The 23,382-nt window shown below is 35.9% G+C and overlaps 1 protein-coding gene across 1 annotated transcript in view; it reads right to left on the bottom strand.

The window, feature by feature from the left end:
* The window catches only part of ADGRB3 (adhesion G protein-coupled receptor B3), a 464,549-nt gene that overhangs the window by 250,827 nt on the left and 190,340 nt on the right, over positions 1 to 23,382 (bottom strand). The window contains 5 exon segments of the mRNA XM_032681525.1: positions 6,483 to 6,589; positions 7,120 to 7,221; positions 13,375 to 13,539; positions 14,589 to 14,753; positions 18,438 to 18,602. Coding sequence (XP_032537416.1) covers positions 6,483 to 6,589; positions 7,120 to 7,221; positions 13,375 to 13,539; positions 14,589 to 14,753; positions 18,438 to 18,602 — 704 coding nt within the window.

Below are 23,382 nucleotides of genomic sequence, written 5' to 3' on the forward strand. Positions count from 1 at the left end.
GCAGCTATATAAAAAGAAATGAAGCACTAAACTAGCAAAAAAAAAAAAAAAGGAGCAGTAAATTTTTTAGGAGGAAGCCTTTCATTCCCCAGAGTACAGCAGTCATTTCAGTGAGGAGTACATGGACAGGCTGATATGCTGCCCTTGTAATATAATTTGGAAAAACAAAATCATCTCTGATGAGCTGCAGCTGAGCAAATCATTATTCACCTCAGAGTTCTTTTTATCAAATTATATTTTAGCCAAGCACTTGCAAAATTATGACTAACACTGCTGTGGAAAAATTGGAAACAAAATTATAGTATGAGCAGAAGCAGCCGAAAAGCATTTTTATGGCTATATTATTAGTTTCATATGTAAAGATTCACCTGCATAAGTTCCCATGCTTAAATGCTAATATTTTGACATCAGTGTGATAATTCATATGCAGATTTTTCCTTTGTAACTCTCAAGAGTTAAGAGATGTTTTAGTTTTCCCACTTTCTCTTTCCAATAAAAAGCACCCGATTTTGCAGGAATGTGTTATATTGGGTGTTATATCACTCAAAGTGGCACTGTGTTCAGCTCTGGGGCCCTCAACATAAGAAGAACATAGACTTGTTGGAGCATGTCCAGAGGAGGGCTACAAAGATGATCAGAGCACCACTCCTATGAGGAATGGCTGTAGGAATTTGGACTGTTCCGCTGGCGAAAAGGCTCCAGGAAGACCTCATAGTAGCCTTTCAGCACCTTTTTACAAGGTCATGCAGTGATAGGACAAGGAGGAATGGCTTCACACTGAAAGAGGGTACATTTAGACTAGATATTAGCGAGAAATTCTTTACTGTGAGTGTGGTGAGGCAGTGAGAAATTCTTTACTGTGAGTGTGGTGAGGCAGTGGAAGTTGCAAATGCTCCATCCTTGGAAGTTCAAGGTTGGACAGGGCTTGAGCAACCTGATCTTGTGGGAGGTGTCCCTGGACATGGCAGTGAGGGGATGGAACTAGATGAGTTTTAGGGTCTGATCCAACTGAAACCATTCTACGATTCTACAATTCTAAGAAATTACTATCTTAATTTTATCATGGCAATTTAATGTAGAATTTCGTCACCAAGGTTCGAAAGCTGTGCTACATAGCTTTATATAATGGGCTATATTAGTAGAGATTTTCTGATAATGTTGGAGATGACCCTCAGAAACAAAGTTTCTAGATGACAGGCTTTAGCTTGAGTCATTATTTATGAGCACAGTACAAATCTCTTCCAAACTAGAGTGTCCAAAAGACATATAGAGGAAATCTCACTTTAGGCAAAAGGGCTATTCCAGTGTGTGATAAGACAGTTATATATTACTAATATTTTTTAAGAAGATCCCTCCGAATTTATTTTTTTTTGTAATTCAATAAATCCTATTACTTAGTATGAATGCATAACAGAGGAGAAAATAGAAATAGCCTTATATATTCAAGCATTTTCTCCATTTTCACAAAATCAGTTTCTAATACTCCATGGTGAGATCTTATTCATTAATGGTATTAATTTAAAATGGTAATAAAGGCTTCCATAATCAATTCGTAAAGAGCTCATGAGCTATGAAAACTCATTCTCTTCTATAATTAACTATTTTAATTCCATTTTTATTTCTGCATTTAATCCCATTCAAGTCTTTTGTTTCCTGGTTTTTAGATTTTGGGCAGTTGAAGAGGGCATGAGTGGATTCTTGTGGTAGTCTGGTTTTTCACTTTGTTTTGTTTGTTTTGCTGTTTTTTCTAATTCGGGTGCCTATTATCTGTAGAATGGATTAAGAATAGATGAAGAAGACTTTAACTATGCCTCTTGGAAGCAGGATAATGTAGGATATTCCCAACGCTGGGGTCTTGCTTCCTAGTCTTATTTCTTGTAGTATACCAAATTCAATAGGCTTCAAGAGAATATGGAAGTGATATTAACTCTTATTTGAGGTACCATCTGAAATAGGCCTGTGGGCTCCTAATCGCTCATTCTACTCTTGGTCAAGCAGTCACTCATATCCAATCACAGCATGAGATTTCTTTGTCTGAGGAAAGACTTTGACCTGTTTATCCAAATAAAGTAAAAAAAACCAAATAACACTTCAGATGACACTAGTCCAAATTAATCAAGTACTAGCTAAAGCAAACAATTCTACATCAAATAATTAGGTAGACCATTTTCTGCTTCCAGATCAAAAGAAAATAATTAGTAATGAGGAGCATACTTCATAATATTATACAGACTATGTTTGGGTCATTAGATCATCATCTAATCTGCCTTTTTACATATAACAGTCCATTAAGCTAGCAACAGACACACTTTAAAGAGATTAAAATGTGTTAGTTAGACTTAAGGAGGTCAGTTTTCAGAAAATGAAACTGTATGCCAAGGGTAGAGAATAGACTTTAGAAACTTCTGCTACAGCAGTAATTGATTTGGCAAAATGGTCTGAAAACCCAAATCATGTCTATCCAACAGAGGGGAGAAAATCCTCCAAATTCCGAAAATTTAATCTGGAATTAGAGAAAGCAAGGAAATTCCTCCCCATTAACTAAAACCTGGTGATCAGTATGTGACCAAGAACTATCCAGAAGGAACTAGATTTTATTAAAATGTATGACTTTACTTCATCTCTATCCACAAGAAAAAAGACACTTTGAAGAAGTTCTTTGTTGTTATCTCCTCTTTCTCAAGGAGACATTTAACAAATTGCACGTCACTGGGCAAAATATTCCTTCTTAGCTGCAAGGATGACTGTTAGCAGTCCTGAAACACCATGCTTGACTAAAAAAATTTTCTTAATGCAAAGCTGCAGGTACTGCAAGCACATTACGACAATGCAAGAAAACTAGAACAAAATCTGATATATAGTCTGTGATGTTTCTTTTTCTGTTCATCAAGTTGTTGCTTGATCCTCCAGGTTATGATTCCAGAAAGCAAAGTATACTTATTTATCACTTTGCATTTTCTACTTATAGTGCTCTAGGAAGAATAATCCTAATTAGGTTCTTTAAGTATTATTATTAGAGCTAAGCAAATAATTTCCCGAAGGTTTATTTCATGGATTTGGGCATTTTTGTCCCTTAATACGTTCAATTAATAAATTTTCATATTAGTCAACCAGCTGTATAAGCTGGTCAAACAGTATTTGCTGAATTCAGTTGATGACTGATTTATATAAAATGTTGGATAAATTATTCATGGCTAATTGGTTCCATTATTCAAAGAGATCTAATTGTTATCCTGAGTTTCAAAAGGAACCTGTATTCCATAGTGCACAAGGTAAAATAAACTAATGAAAGTGCAGGCTATACATTTGTGGCATAGCTGAAGTGCATCATTCTATTAACTGCTTTTACTCGACCTCCTATACATGAATTGTGTAGGGCACTGTGCCCTTGAAAGACATAAACTAACTGCAGATATTCACAAGTCAAACCATTCCCTGTACTATTTCATCATGTTCAAGTGCATAAGTCTCTTCAGAAGCCCTGTAGTTATTATATTTTTACCATGCCAGGGATTTTCTGTGCTGTCCTATGGAGAGGCAGGAACATTAAGATGGAAAAGTGGCTAGACACTAACTCAGAAGACTGGAGATAAATTTCCTGCTTAATTGGTCTCACTCAGTTCCCCATCAACAAAAAATGGAGATGTGGTGCACTAGCTGGGTTTCTGCTACTTTAATACTGCTTATTAAGGGTGGAGCTTTGTCCCATGTCACTTCCAGGTGAGTAATAGAAAAAATTGTAAAAATAAAAGAAGCTTTGTGCATGAGGCAGTGAACCTACTGTAGTTACACACAGTAAGGAAACAGTTTTCAGGGGTCAATCACCTGTAGTTATGTGGTAAAATTCTACACTATACATAGCAAAGAATTCTGGTTCCCTCAAGTTAAACTCTTTATCCCTCCTCTGTCCCAGAAAACTATGCTTTTATTGCCTGCTGACAATGGTCTCTCTGCTATGCTATCCTCTAAAGAATGGTAGGCATTGTTTGGGAGAGTCCTAACTGTTATGGTCTTAAATGATGTCAGGGAGCATGCTAACAGATACACACACAATTAAACAGTGTAGATGACTACAAGGACAGTTTTTAAGCTTGGGCAGTCACCCTGTTTAGTTTTATTTACTAGTGTAGCTAAGCTTCCAGTCCAGCACCTGTGTAGCCAGGTTAGCAGGGTCTGTGGCCAAAGCAGTATTTTCTGGCTCCTATCATATGAAACACTTTTCTTTATAGAGTATTTTCTTAGGCACAGCATACATGATTTCTAGGCTGGTTCTGGATCATATCTGGCTTGTCTGGAGGGCAAAGAGACAGGCACCTGTCTGTATTCTATGCTTTAATGTATTAAGTATTGTAAGTATGCATATCAACTGCTTTAAATCAACTTCAGAAACATCAGGTTTTTTTAAGACCTACTTTTCTTTTATGTATTTCAGATAATAAATGAAAGGAATTCAGCTCAGACTCAGATTTTATGGGAACACTCACAGAACTGAGTGACAACCCCCCACTCCTGGTCTGAGTTAGTAAAATAATTTTACTGATAAATTAAGCACACTGAGGCATCTCATAATTGCTTTCATAAGCACACATATTTATTATAGCAACACCGTCTGTCAGCAGCTTCCTTATAAAGCCCTATTTTCAGGGATTTATGGAACTAACATATGTATCGTGGGGGGGACAAGCCTACATTTGCAGGGCGATGACCTTATAGGTCATTACCTCTATTTTCTCTGATTCTTTAAATATGCTGTGTTGTTCACTTTGAGAAGGAGTAAGATGTAAGATAGGCCAGTTTTATTTGTGAACAGCTCCCAAGTGTAAAAGGAATCTGCTTTTCTCCTTTAATTTGTGTACATATAAGCTGGACTGAAATTTTGTGTAGCATTAAGATATGTTTAGGTGCTTGTGTAATTTTAAAGAAGCTTTACCTATTTTTAGGCACTTCTCTGGCAAAAAGAATATTTCATAGTGTGGTCTATTCATATTTAATATTTTGAAAAAGGAAATATAGAAGAAAATATAAATCTGATCTGGGTTAAAAATGCCTTCTTTTGTTCAACAATGACCCCTTCCTGCCAGGCAGACTTGCAGCTCTTGAAAAACTATCAGTGCCTCACCAAAAGTTAGCCAGTTAAGTCAAACCACTGAATAGCATGAAACAGCATTTCCCACTCCTTGAGTTGCAAACTAGCTTAGACATAATATATTCAGTTGTTGCAAAAGAAATAAAATACCAAAAATATTAAATGCAAAACAGTTACAGCCAACTCAATGTGTTTTTTGAGCACGAACGTTAAGAGGAAAGATAAACATGCAGAAAGCTATATAAAATAGAAAAGTTTCTATGTAGCAGGGAAAATTCCTTTGACAATGTATTCTGTCTTGTTTTAAAAATTATTCTTGCTTTGGCCTTCCCTGAAACTGAATGCTAGGCCCCAAATAAGTTGGATCTAATGAAATAGAAATGCAGCTCAAAGGTATTCATCAAAATCTTCTCTAAGTAGCAATCCAGATTTGAGGGATGACAGCCAGGTTACTGCTTTTTAAGCCCCCGAAGATTTTTAAACATGTTACAGAAATGTTGCACTTGGTTGAGAGGCTGGAAGTTATGAAGCACAGCGCTGAATTAGTGTCCCTCTGCTGAATGATAAATGGAGCAGTGGCCTTTGGAAAAGGAGTCAGAGCAATAAGAGTGTCAGTAAAATATATCATGCAGGCAAAAACCATTGTCCATGAGAACCTTCAAAGGCGCGCTTCCCACTATGGTATTAACATGGCTGAATGCTTCAGCTATGGAATCAGAGTGTAATCAATATACCTAGCATATACCATGGCGGTATATTTCTAATTCACAATGTATTACATCCATGCATGTAAACGTATTTAGGCAGTAGATAAATGTATAAAGCATATGCTTGCAAAGAAACTTTTCGTTAGGCATACTGTAAAACATCACATAATAATTCTTCATCTACAGTTACTTTATTTTTTCCAAGACACTGCAATTGCTTTACCCTATAATCATTTCCTATTGTTACATTCAAAGGCGAAGTTCTAAATTCAATAGCAAAAAGAAATATCGTTCCTGGCTTTCTAGTCTGCAATTAAAGAATTCATGGTATTATAAAATCCTCAGCAAGTCACTCTTCTAGAAAATCTTATTTATTCGTATCTCATTTTCTAATAAACCAAAATATGTCTTACCTCTGAAAAAAATTACCCCTATAAAAATTTCACACAGTGGATATGAAAGAAGGGAATCTTATTCATTTTTCCACTTCTACAGTAAGACAAAGGTTATTTCACAAATGCCAGTAATATACAATATCTAAATAATATCCATTAATATAAATTATTTCTCAGGTCTATTTTCTTCTTGGCATTTCTTATCAGAAATCCAAGAGTAAAGTAGGTTTTTTTGCACACCAATAATTTGTAATGAATAAACAGAGCAAGTACTAAAGCTGGCTTTGCACCTACTGAATGCTGCAAGTGTCTGTACTCATTTGATATGCATCTAGCAAAGCTTGGATGTTCCCAAAAGGCCACTCCATGAACACTGAGAGAGCAGCGTCTGCTAGTGGTGCCTGTAAGACACAAAGAAGACAGAAAATATTTATATAAGTCAGAGGAATTGGCAAGAATGAACCTTATTTAAACTGTATTTCATGCTATTTTAAAAGTACACACAGAAACAATTTCATGTAATAATGATCAGTATATAGAGATTAGTGTAAGATTCCAAAATACATTTCAATGTTTACTTGATCACTTTTTATCATTGTTTTCTTAAAATTTTTTATGTTTTGCTTCATTTTCATCACTTTGCCTGGTAGGTCCAGTCAAACTGATTTTTCCTCAGTTTTTTGCCTCTGAAGATAATGCACATATGTATGTTTATACATATATATATCTCCCATGCATATATGCAAGCTATGAGACAATATATGTACATGCGTATATATGCAGACATATGCATGAGTAAATATGTGGAGTTTATACAGATATATTCACATACATGCATTTTTACATGAACCTAGTAATGATTTCTCTAGGACACAATGCAAAATATTCCTCCCCTTTTTTGTCATCATACAATTTCAAAGTAGTACTGTACCTGTGGCATTGAGAGGACATCGATTGAATGCCATGTCCCCAGCTGGGGTCCTTTTCCACACCATTGACATCAAATAGTCTTCAGGACATATTTCATAAGGCGCTGTCAGAAAAACAAGTGTTCAATCTTATCCTATTGCTTCCTGAGAAATGTATGTTAACATAATTTGGTTGAATTTTAAGTCTGAAGTACAAAAATGCAAAAATGAGAACCCTGCAATTTTTGTATATCTGTCTGTGTGATGGTAGTTATTTCATATAACCTGTGCCATTATTTTCTCCAGAAAACAAGTACTCCTTTGGTTGTGGTTGAAATGTTAATAGGTTTGAATCTTTCCTTGTTTCTCTATTTTGATCAATAACATTAAGCATCTATCAGAAGATGACATTTAAAATGTGATAAGCTATGATGCTTATCTTACACTAAAATTTGTAAATATTTTTCTAAAATTGAATCTGTATGTGAAAGAATCAGTTCTGAAACCACAGTTGAACCATTAAATGTGTTAAAGGTGCTAAATGAGAGCTGTATATTCCAAAGACTAAAAACCAGGTTATTTCTTTGAAATGTGTTTCGGTACAAGTTGGTAAATAAGCAAGAGTAGTCAATAATGTGGGATTGAGTGGTATAAAAAAAATAACCTTTTACTGCTTATCACAATACCATTTAAAGGGAGAAAATATTGTCACAATTTTGTAGTAACACAGCTGCATGGGGGAAAAAAGCTTTAGCAAATTCTTCATGTTTTATTTTACACGGTCACAACTACAGATTTCTTTTCAAATTTTACTGTAGATTCCAGTTTATGATTTTTGAGTAAACTGAATTAACAGAAAACCTCTAGCTGGAGTCATCTCACAACTTACAGCACTGACATGCTAGTTACCGAAATCTAATTCATTCCAAGTTCAGCAGAGAAAAGCCAAGAATTGTTTATTATTATAATTACATGTATTCCTGGAAAAATATGTAATCTCACTGTATTTCAGCAAAGTGGTTACAAAGCAAGAAAAAGAAAAGAGAAAGGAAATTTGCTCTAACAGATGGTGCAATAAGGCAGAAAGCAACTCAGTGATTCACCCATGGTTGCATGGGAAATCTCTAGCAGAGGCAGGGACAGACTACAGATTTTGCCCATCCCATTACCTAACCCATAAAATCATCCATCTTCCCTATTTTGTACTTCTGCTGATGGAAGTGCGAGCAGGAGAACTGAGTAGACTTTTGCACAAAGCTGTATCCTCAAAGCTGCAGAGGACAAAGAATACCTAGCAGATGGCTCAGTAATACTAATATGAATCACAGTTGGGCAGAAAAATTGCTTGCTAAATTTGCCTCACCATCAGCATTCCTGAATCGTAAATCAAGACAGTTGGTGCTGCTAAAAAAGCTAGAGATCCATTAATGGCAAAACCTAAAGAAAGTTAGTTATGTTCATAATCTAGAATACCAGCCCTGCTTCAGATATGCCTAAAGAGTGAATGCATCAGGACAGTGTTACAATGTGAAAAGCCAGATTTTGATAAACATAAGCCATCTGGTGACATAAGCAAATGCAATTACCATTCTATTATGACCTTATAAACAAAAGAAATGTTATGTTTTGGGGACCATAAATTAACATAATAAGGAGGTAATATTATAAATTACATAAATTTGCTAGGGCTTAGAGCTCTTTGAGAAGTATATTTTTCATGCAGCTGTGACCATTGCAAACGTGTTGTGTTCACTAATCAACATTTTGGGTGTTGATTCTCAGAACTAAAACTCTTACTTTTTTCCACATACTGAATGCTAAATGTGGCTTTTTTCTGGAAAAAAATATAAACGTGCATCTATATATGCACATATACAGCATATTTTCTCTTTTGTGTTAGCAAGTCACAGGTAATATCAGAGATTGCTCATCTATTTGGAAGGGTACTAGTGTGCTTTTGCATTACAGCTTTCAGAATTCAAGATTATATTTCGACTTCAGGCTAGTGCCAGAGATAAACTGTGCACCTGTGTGTCGTGTTCAAAGTAAAAAGCACTGCCAAGACCCAGAGTTACCAGGAAAGAGGTGTAGGAGCAACTTGTTATCATTTAGCTCAGGTAAAGAAGTTTTCCTGGTCCCCGGTTGACCCTTGGCTTTTCAATGCCTTGTACAAATATCCTGGATCAAGGAACACTGTGCATAAAAAATATAAAGCAGTTCTTCCCAAAGCTAAAGTATATCTGACAGAGCTTACTCATCAGACATCCACCCACATTAAAGCATCTGTGAGGCTCCAACCCATGTTGCTCATGAAGGCATAGTCACAATGGAGTGGTATCATATCTGAGTTAAAAAGCATTGCTGACCCTGCTGGCTCTGCTCGGACCAGTTCAAGTACTTCTGTTACTATGGCACAATTAATTCATAACACAGCCACAGATAATGTGATTTTGCAGTAAAAAACCACATAGCACTGCTAAAATTTAGAAGCAAACAGCAAATACTGAGGTAAATTTGATGTAACTGGCAAATAAAAAGCAGATCTCTTTCACTGATGATGTGTTTCAGCAATATCTTCCCACAGAGATCATGTACTCAAATTTACCATGTTATACCCCTGTAATGATAGGCCTGAATTCATCCCACCTAAGCACAAACACTCAACAAAGTCAATGGTCTAGATCAATGGTCTAGAAGCACAATATTCTGACATTACTGGAGAGAGGACATGCATCTCCAAGAGGCAATTGACCCACTCAGAATCAGTGGAAGCTCTGTACTACACACAGACAAAGCAAGAGATGCACAGTCTCACAGAGTTTACCATCTACCTAGGCAGGAAACAAATACGGGAAAGGGTAATATGAGGGTGAAGCAAGCTAGCCTAAGGCATACAGTAGCTCAGATGTTGGTAGAACTACTGCTCCTCTTGTGAATCCTAATTCAATGCCACAGGCAATATTATCTTAAACAAAGACAACAGAAAAAAATGCTTTTGAACGTCTTAAAAATAGTGTTGTAATCAGAGACAAAGCAAAAAAAAAAGGTTTAATTTTATTATTTAGTTGTCGTCAATTATTTGAATTTTTTACCTTCTCATATTCTATCTTATCTAGCTAGTATTACTCTGAAGAAAACTTATAGCTTCAGTCGGAAATCATTAGCTAATCTTTAGTAGCAGTTGTGCACTCTTGTCTTTTTATTAATAAACAAGATAGTCTAGCATTGTTTTCAGTAATACTTTGGTCTGAACAGTTCCTGTATTAGGTTTCCTAACACTGACAATATCCTTATGAGGAAAATGCTGAGAATCTCTTTTCAGTAAAATCTGGGTAAAGCATTAATATGGGAAATATACATAGAGTCAATATAGATTTAACTACTATGGAATTAAGTATTTCTGGAAACCAACACTCTATTATTGGAGCCTAATATATTCTTAAAGCTGTCATAGGAACATGGTCCTATTTTTATAAAAATAAATTTACAGAAGTTTTCTATCCTGAATAATGCTGTTCTTTGTTCATTCTCATATCTCTTAGTTTTTGATGGAAATTACCTTATTTCTCCCACATATTCTTCTAAAAGTTTCTGATCAACTTGCCATGTAATACCTTACCATATATCAACTTCAATTTCTTTTGTTACCTAGCTGTCTTCATTACTCTTATGGGACAGATCTAGGGTTCATTCATCTTGTGTAAGTTTTATGCAGTGACTCCAGAGTGACTAGCCACTTAACAAACCTAAAAGGTTTTTTTACTTTCTCTGATTTGTTTCCAATTGTCTGAAGTTATCCTTCACAGAAAAACACTTTGAGTGCAGTGTACTGCTGACCTACTAGGAGTGAAATTCAACTTAGACATTTGGAATGCAACAAAGGATAAATGACTGAAACCAAAATATCTTCATATCTTTGGTTTTTGTTCCCAGAATACTACACAACAGAAGGAAAAACCCAGTTTTAAAATTTATAACTGTGAATAAAAACAAATCACAAAGAAAGATACTCAAAATTTGACCAGATACCAAACTGTTTGAGAAACCAACTTTCAGATGATAGTTCTGAGCCTCCCTTCCTTAATGCTGCCTATATTCAGCTTCTACAAATGTAATTCAGTCCCTGCCCAAACCATTTGAAAACAATCCCTGAGAAACTATGAAGAAAATCTTGTATAATGTTCAGATAATATAGAACACAAACTACGAAGTGTCCAGTCAAGATTTTCAGTCAGTAAACAGCTCTGTTTCATAGCATCTTATTAAGATCAGCCACCATACTAGGAAAAGGCTTTATTCTCCTTTTGCTTCCACAGTTTAAAGTCAGGTATAATTTAACTTTTTGTAAGTCTATAGACCTCTGGGGGATAAAAGAAGGTGCAGTTTCATCCCCTTTACAAAAGTATTACACAGGTTTACAGAGCTGAGGATCTGCTCTTACACAAAGCAATGCTAATACAAGAAAAAAAAATTCAACATTTTAGTTTCTCATGTTCTCAGTGGTTTACATGGGAAAAGAAACCACTAGGAAGAAAATAGCTTTTCTGAGATATTTTAGGACTATGGAAGAAAAGTAGAAAAATAATGAAATTTGCTTATATTTTGAACAATTTTCTCAGTATAGTACTTTCATATTTTGCTTGGTCTTTACACAGTGCAAATCAACACATAATTCTATAAAATTCTACTAAATTATCCACTCTCTCCATTTAAATCTGAGACACTTTAGTAAATGTCAGTCTAGATGCAGATAAATTAAATCTGTTATTCATGGAATTAATCAAGTAAATAAATAAATTTACCAAATGGCGAATAAAGCTCTGTGTGCTTTTGACTTGTAAATACATCTGTAAAATATTTTATTAACAGCAGGTGGCAACCTTTGAAAATTGGACTGCAGTAGCATGGTTTTACTTTTATATACCCAAATGTTAATTATTTCAAGAATGGTTTTATAAGCAGAAGCTGGCTCATCTGAACATCTACTTATTAAGAAGATTCGTATTAACCTTCTTTTAGTGTTGTGATTTTATAGAGGAAGTCTGCATTACCTATGGAAATTACAGTTTCTTTAGGAATTCAACACAAATTCTGTTTTGTACTGCTTTTCAAATAATGAAAGTTTTATTAAAATTAAAGACATCATTTAAAAACCAAGTTAAATTTGGTTAACTTCTACAGTATAGTGTTTTAACTTTATAACTACAAATAGTCTTTTTGTTGTTCATCCAATGCAATGTGATTTGTTGTTCTACTGTATTGAAAATACCTTGAAAACTGTTCATTGATGGTTATCAAGGGATAAACATGCTGTCCATGAAAATATGGGCTTGATAACATAAAATTCACATCTGATATATTTCTCATTTCCTGATCCAAAACATCTCTGCCGCTTAAGCAAAATGTCCAGAAGTCAAATTGCAAGATTGATTTTTTGCTTCTTCTTGGCTTGCAGTTCAGATCACATAATTTCCCAAGTGAACAGCTAGAACATCTTACCCTACTTACACCTTATTTTGTTATCTTTCACCTATCTAACAATGCATCCTTTTACTTTAGGACAATGTGTCTTGACCGATAAATATTGCTTGATTCACCAGTTATTCTTCTTTATTCACCATTTTTTAAGAAGCTCAAAACTACACTTTCATTAGCTTTCACTGAGAAAGACTTAAATCTGTTGGAAGAGTAAAGAAAAAGTGCTGCAAAGTAATATATTTAAGCATTATATTAAAACAGGAAAGACGTGCCTTTTAAAATTACTTTCCTTTTTAGAAAATGTTGCTCATGTATTCATTCATTTTCTACAGTATGGTAAGGCCGACTTCTTCCCCTATTTTTACTGCAGTGGAATTTATCCCAAATGTATTACCAAGATGTCACCCATACATTGGATAACAGGAATTCCATGATTTACAAAAACAGCTCTGGTATTCTCAGAAATAGTGCATTCAAAGAGAATTTCTGTAGCAAATCTTTGGCATTCCAAATACCATAGGCATTCCTAGGAAATAAAATATTTTTGATAAGTTTTTTACTATGGTACTGTGCTTTATTTAAAACGTGATGCAGCGTTCATATATCCAATTGGGCTAATTTTACACCTAGCTAGATAAACACTGCTGAGAAAAACATCAGTGACTTGTCTAAAGCAAGGCCAGATATGGCTCTTTACAGCTATTGCTCTATGGACATTGATCTTGCCTTTCCTCAAGATATCCATTAAAGTAAGCCATACTGTAGTGTAAATAATAGCAGCGATTATATTTTCATCTCACCAGGACACCTCTGTTCACTGCACCGTCTAACTTCCTCTCCAGTTCCTTCACACTGTTGCCCAGTCACAGCAGCACCTTGACAGATCCTTATCCGCCTCTCCCAGCCACCATCACAGGATTTGGAACAGCCACTCCAATGGCCCCACTGGTTCCACTGGCCATTTGCTGTTTGGAAAAATACAATTCAAGTGGTGACAGGATTAAAGTCATAAAGAAGAATATATAAGTTGTTCTTTACTTGGGTAAGAAAAGAAAGCCCCTCCAGATATAACTAACAGTGACAGAAGTGGTACATGTGGGCTTATGGAAGATGAGGAAGTCTATACTGGTCTCCTAAATATGGGATTGTTGTCTAAATGACTGGTATCTCAAGACAGACTAAAAAGAACTGACACACATTAATTTTCACTTGGTCTGCAAAATTGACATTCATCTTTTTTTATTTTACTTGTATACTGCTTTTGTACAGTAATGATACACATTTACAACGTGCATAAGTACCTTTAAAAAACTAAATAAAAACATTTTTCAACGTGATATTTTAAGATCTTGATTTTTACATGCTATGACAGAGAAAATGAGGCTTAAAGGAAAGTACACACATAATGTACACAACCTGAAAGGCTGCTTTAGTACTGTCAGAAGATCATGAAGTAGTCTCAGCGCAAAAGCAAGTCGGTTCATATACATTCACTTTCATAAAAAACTTAAGTTTTTTAGGCTTCAAACTGCTGAATGTCCTTTAAACAGCGATAAAAAGCATAAAGCAGCGTGTGCAGCCTGTCATGTAGCCTTTCACGTTGCATTCTTTAGTTTTTCACCTCATCAAATAAATTAGAATGAGGACCCAGGCCTCAGAGAATCACAACAGAATAGTTAGGGTTGTAAGAGACCTCTGGAGATCATTTAGTCTCCAACTGCCTGGCAAGGCAGGGTCACCTAGAGCAAGTTACACTGGAACATGTCCAGGTGGGTTTTGAATGTCTCCAGAGAGGGATACTCCACGACCCCTCCCTGGGCAGCCTGTTCTGGTGCTCTGCCACCCTCAACATAAAGAAGTTCTTCCTCATGTTGAGGTGAAATTTCTTGTGTTTCAGTTTATGACTTCCTGAGTTCTAGGCTCCCTCTGGGGGTGCCTGCTCTGCCCCCTGCAGCCCACCCAGCCAAGCCTGCCATGTGCCCCCTGTCCTGCGCTGGATGCGCTTGGTACTCACCCGTGCACTCCGGGTTGTAGCACTCCCGGCTCTCGGCCCAGGGCCCTCTGCACTCGGAGCCGCCGTGGGCTGCTGCTGTGCACTGCCGGCTGCGCTGCTGGGTGCCATTGGAGCAGGTCACTGAGCACTGGCTCCACGAGCTCCACTCCTGCCACTGTCCGTCCACTGCCGCCGTGGGCACAAAAGAGAGGGACACAGCAGAGTTACCAGGCAGGTGATCACAGCCCCTCAGGCTGGGTCCAGCCTGGTTTCTTACAGCAATCAAATACAGAGGATGACATTATGAGCTGTTTTAAAATAATTTAAAACTGTTTTCCTTTTTCTTCAAGTAAAGAGTGTTCCCTTTCCTCTAATTGTACACTAATATAACAAAGAATAAATAATGATTTTGCTCACGTACATTTTGAAGGGCCTTATTAAAAAGAAGGCCTTCTAAAAAAGACTTGTCTTTTTAGGCAAAAGTGAGGGCCAGTCTTGAATGACGTAAACTCTGAGCCCTTTGAAGTGATTTAGTAGAGTTGCAGTGATAGTTCAGATGAGTCAGCTTATAAGATTATTGGTCCTGACCATGAAACTGGGTGCCTTTATTGAATAGGAAAGGAAAACGGGAGTTACCACTTTGCCTCACAGATAGTCTCTCTTCTATATACTTACAATATTGAATATACTTTTATTATTCATCCTCCCTGTAAGGTAAACGATCTTAGTTCTTCAACATTCTTTTGAGGAAAATGTAGGAGGACAGAAGCAGTCTGCCTTCCTTATTGGGTCTACTGTTGTGTCTGCATATCATGCAATCTTCTTTCCAAATCTGGCAACTTAAATGTCTAAACAATATGGATATGATGATCAGTTCTGTATTTAGTAATTTGTATTAGCCTGTGCATTTGAGTGTGGATGCATAGTCTTCTGAGTAAAGGTTAATGACTGTTATTTTTACTTTTGTATATCAGACAGCTTCTTCAGCTAAACGAAAATATTAAAAACCAACGTAATAAAAAATGTTTCCCAATTAAGATTCCATACAAATGAAAAATTATATGGTTTATAATACATAATAGGACTAGACAGTATGTTTGAAACAGGTAAGCATTATGGGATGATTTATGACTAATTGCGCTAATTCAGAATCCAGCATCCATACAGACTTCAGCAATCATCAGTTCCTTATTACCCTTGCAGTTACTCAATATAAACTCAAAATGTAGGTTTTAATACAATTTTGATTAATACTCGTCCTTGAAAACCTAGTTTTAAAACTACTAGTGCTATAAAAGCACCACTGCTGAAAACGAGGAACCTCACTTGGAGCACTTGCCAATTCCTGTTTTCAGGATTCCTCTAAGGGAGGGTTGGAATAGCACCTCCCTAAATTGAAGGTGTTAATAATTAAAATAGGAAGCAGAATCTTTGAGTTAGTTTTTAAACATACAGTTCCGTATGGGTGCACTACTCTTCAGTGAAGTATGGAGGTGAACTATTTTACTATTGTCAGACATGAACCACAGAACATTTCAAAGATACTATCTGTATCTCTAATGCCAAGAATCTCAGCAAACAGTGAATTGGAGAGTTTTTGAGGCTTTTCCCTAAGGTCCTATATTAAATATTCTATGGAATGCCTTATTGTGAACCACTTCTCAATGCAGATGCTTCCGAAGCTATGAAGTTGCTCTCTGATAATTTATTCTGCAGAAAATGGAAATTTTTCCAATCATGGAAGCTAGCCCCACTCATTAATCATAAAAGCTTTATGTGAAGAGGAAAACATTGTGGAAATTACATTTCAATGCATCTTCAGTTTTATTCATGGCTAAATAGTATTATTTAGGGCAGGAAAGATCAAATCAATTATTACACTGTCTTTGGAGAGAACTCATTCTGTGGCTTCTCATATATATTTCATACATCTCCCTTTATCTTTAGGAGCAAATAGCATATGAGTTTTCTGTTTTAGAAATACCATTAAAAATAAACAATTCAAGATGAAGATTCCCTTATAAAGTTGAACATGAAAATTGCAGCAAATCTTAACATTGAGAAAAGATTTTAAATGTAACAGTATGTAACTTCCTCTGAAAGTCATTTAGGTACAAATAACTGTTTGAAATCCAGAATTCTCAAATAATTGTTTATTTTGACAGATTAGTCGTAATATCTTTTGTGTTTCTTTGTAATACTGAAGTGAATGCATTAATTTCTTCTCTCCTGTTTAATTTGTCATTTTTCTTGTTGACAACGCTGCTTCATTCTCCTATATCATGTTAGTTTGGTGTACACACATGTAAAATCGCACAGCTGCCAATTTGGCCAAAAACTGGATTAATTCAAAATTTTTGCAGCTGCATTCAATGTTAAGACTTTTTCACATATTCTGTCCTAAAGTTGGACTATGCTGACCAGAAGAAAAGCAAGGTTCAGCTTTCATAAAAGTCTATGAAATTTAGTTTCAATTCTGTGAGGCACTAAGTTCCATTTTTTCCTTCATTTCAGTTTTTAAATCATCAAACAACCCTTTGCTAATGAAATGTCCATCAATTTTTTCCGGGAAGAGTGCTGGTCATGGAGAATCTATATGCAGCAGTGTTGTGAACTGTGGATATTCAACAAATCCACTACATGGGTAACCTTCACACTGTCAGGCAGAACTCATGAAAGAAATTTCTCACATTACCATACTTGACACTTTTTTAATACCCAAGTATTACAATCAGTTCAATAAATATAAATTATTATTTTATATATTATATTATATATTTTAAAAGATATTAGAGAATGTCCAAAGGAGGACCTTGAGGGGAAGCCTCAAGGTTGGAGAGCGGCTGAGGTCACTTCGTCTGTTCAGCCTGGAAAAGAGGAGACTGAGGGGGGATCTCATTGCAGTCCACAACTTCCTCATGAGGGGAAGAGGAGGGGCAGGCACTGATCTCTTCTCTGAGGTGACCAGAGACATGATCCAAGGGAATGGCCTGAAGTTGAGTCAGTGGAGGCTTAGGTTGGATATCAGAACACTGGGCACTGGAACATGTTCCCCAGGCAAGTGGTCACAGCACCAAGCCTGACAGAGTTCAAGAAGCATTTGGACAATTTTCTCAGGTACATGTTGTGACAGTTGGGGATGGTCCCGTGCAGGGCTAAGGGTCGGACTCAATGATCCTTTGGGTCCCTTCCAACTCAGCATATTCTGTGATTTTGTGGTTCTGTGATTATTATAAATAACTTCTTTATGCTTATCAAACTTTTTGTAATACTCAGGTATTATATACACATATATATATATGTACACATACATTTAGAAAAATTAAGTCTAAATTAATTATAACCCACAGACAAAAAAGGTAAAAATCAATTTTGAAAGAATATATGATTTTTTTAAGTTAGTTTCAGTTTTAGTGGGTGGAAGGTTTAACATGAAGCCCATGCATTTTTTATTTGGTTAGTGATAGTTTTGAAATTACAGTAAACTTCTAAGCAAACAATTCAAACAGATACGGTGGACACAAACAGTGTGACCTCTAAATACTTCTCTTTAAGCCACACTCAGGAAGTTGTTTGCCTTTTGGTTCTCCAAGACCCATCCCGAATCAAGATTTCCTACACAAGATATTGTGTCTTACACAGACAGTACCTCAAAGAAACTAAAAATTGTTTGCTTGTGTAGTATGTTGAACAGAATAACCATCCTGATTATCTACTTTAATCTCAGTCACAATTATGAACGATATTATCCAACTACTCACTTTGGACAATGTGGGGTTTTTTCCTATGTGCAAAGAACTATGAAAAAAATTACAAACGACCCACATAAAATGCACTGTAACAAAGCAGAGAGGTGCTATATGAGCTCACCAGGACAGAGTGCAATATTGCAAGGTTTGTGTTGTGTTTCAGGTCCATCACATGATCTTCCCCCATACTGGGGAGGTATACATGACCTTGTCCTAGTTCTTTGGCCTCGACCACATGTGAATGAACACAAACTCCAAGGTGACCATTCCTCCCAAACGCCATGTACTGCAACAAACCAGACAGATTTTAACCAGAAACAGACACACAAGTAACAGAAGGATTTGAAAATAAACAAGATCAATATTTTAAATGGGAATTATTTTTCCAACTTCAAGAAAATCAGTACATAGGTAATCTTTATCATCAGAAAATAAATACTTTTTAAAAGTTAGTTAATTTCAATTTAAAAGGCATATTTTCTCCAAAATATATTTGACTTTGAAACATTATTTCTGATCTTTAAACTAATCTCACTTCCACAGTTTCTGTTCTTTCACACTTTCAAGAAAGATGACTTCCCTTTTCAATAGTTATGACATCTTCGATGCCTGATTTGACATGTTTAATAGCCCTGATTTTCAGGAGGCTAGTCTTTGTGAAAATCAGGCATATGCTTTCTGCAACAGGCCAACTCTAAAATCTATAAGCAATCAAAATTAAGCTTTCTTTTGAAATTATAGGAATTATCACATAATTTATTACTGTGTCCCCATCATAAATTGGGGCAGTTATCTTACAATTTTTTCAGTTGTTTAAATTCTGGTGGAAATATGGCAGCGCATGTGTTTGATCATATTCCTCAAAAATTCCAAGACCACATCCTCAAAAAAGCTATGTGCCATTTCCTTACATGAACGTATTAATTGATTTAACAGACACAGTAATACATATATCACTCTTAGAAAAATGTTCACTCAACAAACTTCAGATACCTTCAAAGTACACAATAAATTGCAAACATATACCAGTATTTTTTATATACAAATAGTTTATAAAATAAATATAAAGAATCATAGAATATGAATCTTTCTCTCCCTTAAGTATTTTCAACTGTAGGAGAAATATACAATATCCATGTGAGCTTACATACCATACGCAATCCCTTGACAGAAAAAATTTGAGTTACACTCTCAGAAAGTTCTCTATTATACTAGAGTTAAGCATGTACTTGTAAAACAATTCCTTACATGCACTGGTAAGACAGTTCTCTATAAACTGAAAAATACTGCAAAAAAAAAATTCACAACATTACAGAAGAAATAGATTTTGTGGTTTGTCCTCACTTTTCTTCATCACTGTGAAAGAACTTCTCATATATATGTTTCCTTTGCCCTGAAGGCACATATCACCTGCCCAGTTTCTACAAATACAACCTTTTTCTTGTAAGGATCAGAATAACATTTCCTGAGGTGAAATTCAGTTACAAGGCTGCAGAAGGACATTCAGCTCCCTGCCATATTATCACAAATTCATCAGTAAGATCAAGGGGAATTCTGCAAGTAGGTAACTTCTACTGCCTTTCATTAAAAGTACAAAAAAATGTCATTTCAGATGCTATGTTGAGATAAAAAGTTTGTTAGCTAACTTCTGAGAAATTGTACCTGACAGAAAATGTCAAGCTTTATTCAGGGAAGATTTTAACCCACTGAATAACAGCTCAATCAATGAAAGGTTTTTAGTTGGCCACGTACAAGTAGTCAAAAAGAACCACGTCCTACATGGCAGTCCTTATTAAAATTATCTTATTCCAAATATCACATCCATCTGCATTATATTAAAAAAAAAAAACAAAACCAAACCCAAAAACCCGAGGAAGAGTCCAAATTAATGTAAAAGTGACAGATTTTGGTCTAGTTAGTTTAGAAACCTTGATTAACTGTGACCTTTTGGTCAAAACCAGAAAGCCTAGCTCTTCTAAAACTACTAAATTGATGAGTATACTTGCATGTAACCCTTTAAGTTTCACCTGTTCTCAACAGGCACTATACTTTGACAGCTATGCTGATTCAGTTACATGAGTTGAAGAATTTTTTTTCTCATTGGCAAAGTATTAGATTTTAAATCCAGACTTATCTTCAAGGTTCCCAATTTTTATCGTATGTGAAAAATTAATGAGAAACTAATTTATCAGACCAGATTCCAAACAGTAGCCAGTAATAATAATGATATAATTTCATCTCCTGATACCACAAGGGTTAATTAAGACATTCAGATGCAAAAAGAATTTCAAAAAGCATTCAACTTAGCAAAACAAAATTAATCCAAATTATAAAAAGATTATTCTCTAGAAAAATACTAATTTAGAAAGGTCTTGATGCTATGTGGACACAGGGTGAGGTTTTCCAGAGTACGCATAAGTTAAAGTGTATTGATTAATTTGGAATTTTGATTTTATGCTGTCAAAATAGACCTAAGTTAGTTGTCTTTATTTAAAAACTGCAAAAAAAGTGCTGAGGTGCTCTTTAAAGATACTGTCTTAACTCAAAAGGTTCTATATTTCTTCTGGCAAGAGTGACGGCATATTAGCAGCAGTACAGAATAATTCTTTCATGATTTTGGATCTGAACATTAGACAAAACATTTTGTCCACTTTAGGTGGACTCAAACTTAAAGCAACCTCTATCTGTTTGTGGTTTAAATGATCCAAAATCATCTTCCATGACAAATTTTAGCTCATTGAGTAAAAATTTCACAGTACCTCTTGTATGTATAGACTTGTATATCTGAAACTAGTAGAAAAATAATAAAGTCAAGGATGGAAAAGGCATAACACCAAAAAACATCCAATGTCAGCAAGCAAATATCAATGAGAGTTAATATGTTCAGTGCATTACAGGAGTGCTCAGTATTATCCAGATCAGCTTTAAAAGAACATATTAATTTAAAATTTCTTACCTCTAAATTTTTTGATATTTCATTTACTTCTTTCTTATTTTCTAAATGAAAAAACCCCTATAACATCTGAAGAATTATAGCCAGATGAGCTATGCCAAATTACACCAGATGGAGAGCTGGCCCACAGAGGAGTTACTGTTTTCTATAACACAGTTTCAGATGCAAGATTCATTATTTGGGACAAAAATATTCAGATTATTGCCAACTTATCTGTCAAAAACATTGCTAGCACAACGAGTTTGGATTACTGCAGAGCATCTTTCCCTCTCTCTGCCACTCTGTGAACCTAATCATGTTGAAGTGAACACCCACAGTGTTCACAATATGCAACTGCTGTGAAGTGGGAGGAGGCGTGAGGCCATGCTGGCCTTCATCCTACAAGCATATTTTGGAAGATTTTTATTGGGCTTTAAATGCTATTTATTATTCAGCTTTAAACTGAACAGACACTGAAAAGTTGTTATGGCCATTGATGTTTCATTGTAAGTAGTACTGGTCCAGTACTGTTTAGTATCTTCATCAATGACATAAACAGTGTGATTGAGTGCACGCTCAGCAAGTTTGCAGACAACACCGAGCTGAGTGGTGTGGTTAATAAACCTGAGGGATGTGATACTACCCAGAGCAATATGGACAAGCTCGAGAAGTGGGCCCATGTGAACACTATGTGGTTCAACAAGATCCTGCATACAGCTTAGGGCAACTCGGTATCAATACAGGGTGTGAGATAAAAGGATTGAGAGCAGTCCTGTGAAGAAGGACTTCGGGGTGCTTTGTGAATGAGAGGTTGGACCTGAGCCAGCAATGTGCACTTGCAGTCCAGAAAGCCAATTGTATCCTGGACTGCACTAAAAGAAGTGTGGTCAGCCGGACGAGGGATGGGATTCTGTCCCTTTACTCCACTCTGGTGAGACCCCACCTGGACTGCTGCGTCCATCTCTGGAGCCCTCAGCACAGGTTGGAGCAGGTCCAGAGCATTACCACAAAGCAGATCAGAGTGATGGAATACCTCTCCTATGAAAATGGATTAAAAGAGGGATTGTTCAGACTGCAAAAGAGAAGGCTCCGTGAAGACATTACTGTGGCGTGCCAGTACTTAAAGGGGGCCTCTAAGAAAGATGGGGACAAGCTTTATGATGGGTCTTGTTGCACTAGGAAAAGGGAAAGAAAAAATTACCAGCCAAAATAGAGCTTTTGAGCACACAAATGTTAGAAATGGTTTAGGGTATTCCTGCTCCTGCCATATCTTGCTTAAGCCTGAAAATGCTGAGCTTCTGTTAAATTTTGCCGTAATAAGTCTTGAAGGCTATGGAAAAGGAGAAATAGAAACTGAGATGACCTGCAGGCATGGAAATTCCATGTTCTTTCCCCTTGAAGTTTTAGCTGTGTTAGAAATTATTCACTAACTGAAATGATACAGCAGCATTGCAGTATTGGATCCTGAGGTGTCTTCACTCGGGAAAGAAGCAGTGGCAACAAAGGTTAACTTGAGCTATGTTTTGTTGCCTTCTATGTTGCACTTCTCTAGAATAGTATTGGTCTGGAATAAATACGAATAAACCAAAAATTATGTAAATAGTGGTTCCTTCATTATTTCACTTGAATTATCAGGAATACTATTTTGAAATTTAAAGTTCTATTTTGATATATACATATGTATATGTGCGTGTGTGCATGTGTGTGTGTGTGAAGCTGGTGAATCTCATTTTCAAAATTTTCCAGGACATTGAGATACAGAGAGATGTATTCCCTAACATCCCAGTGAGTATCTTGGACACCATATATAATATGTAAAGTGTATATAAAGGAAATAGAAAAAAATAGTCTGGAAGCTCTGCAATAGTGTTTGCAAGTTTAATAGGTTCCTTTGAAACCTGTCAATAGATGCTTGAAGTATAGTACAATAGGTCATTCTGCATACTTTTTTATGTTGAAGGGGCAATTTTTGACTAGGAAACATTATTCTAGCTCTCACAATGCCTCCCACCCTTTTACTAATCATTTTGTCAAATGTCTGTTTTAAATACACTAGCGTACAAACTAGGTGGTTTTGTATGCATGGACCAGGGATAATTCTGAACTATGCAACTCTCTGAGTCAGGATACAGAA

This window comes from Chiroxiphia lanceolata, chromosome 3 (assembly GCF_009829145.1).
Source record: "Chiroxiphia lanceolata isolate bChiLan1 chromosome 3, bChiLan1.pri, whole genome shotgun sequence".
In the NCBI taxonomy this organism is placed as follows: Eukaryota; Metazoa; Chordata; class Aves; order Passeriformes; family Pipridae; genus Chiroxiphia; species Chiroxiphia lanceolata.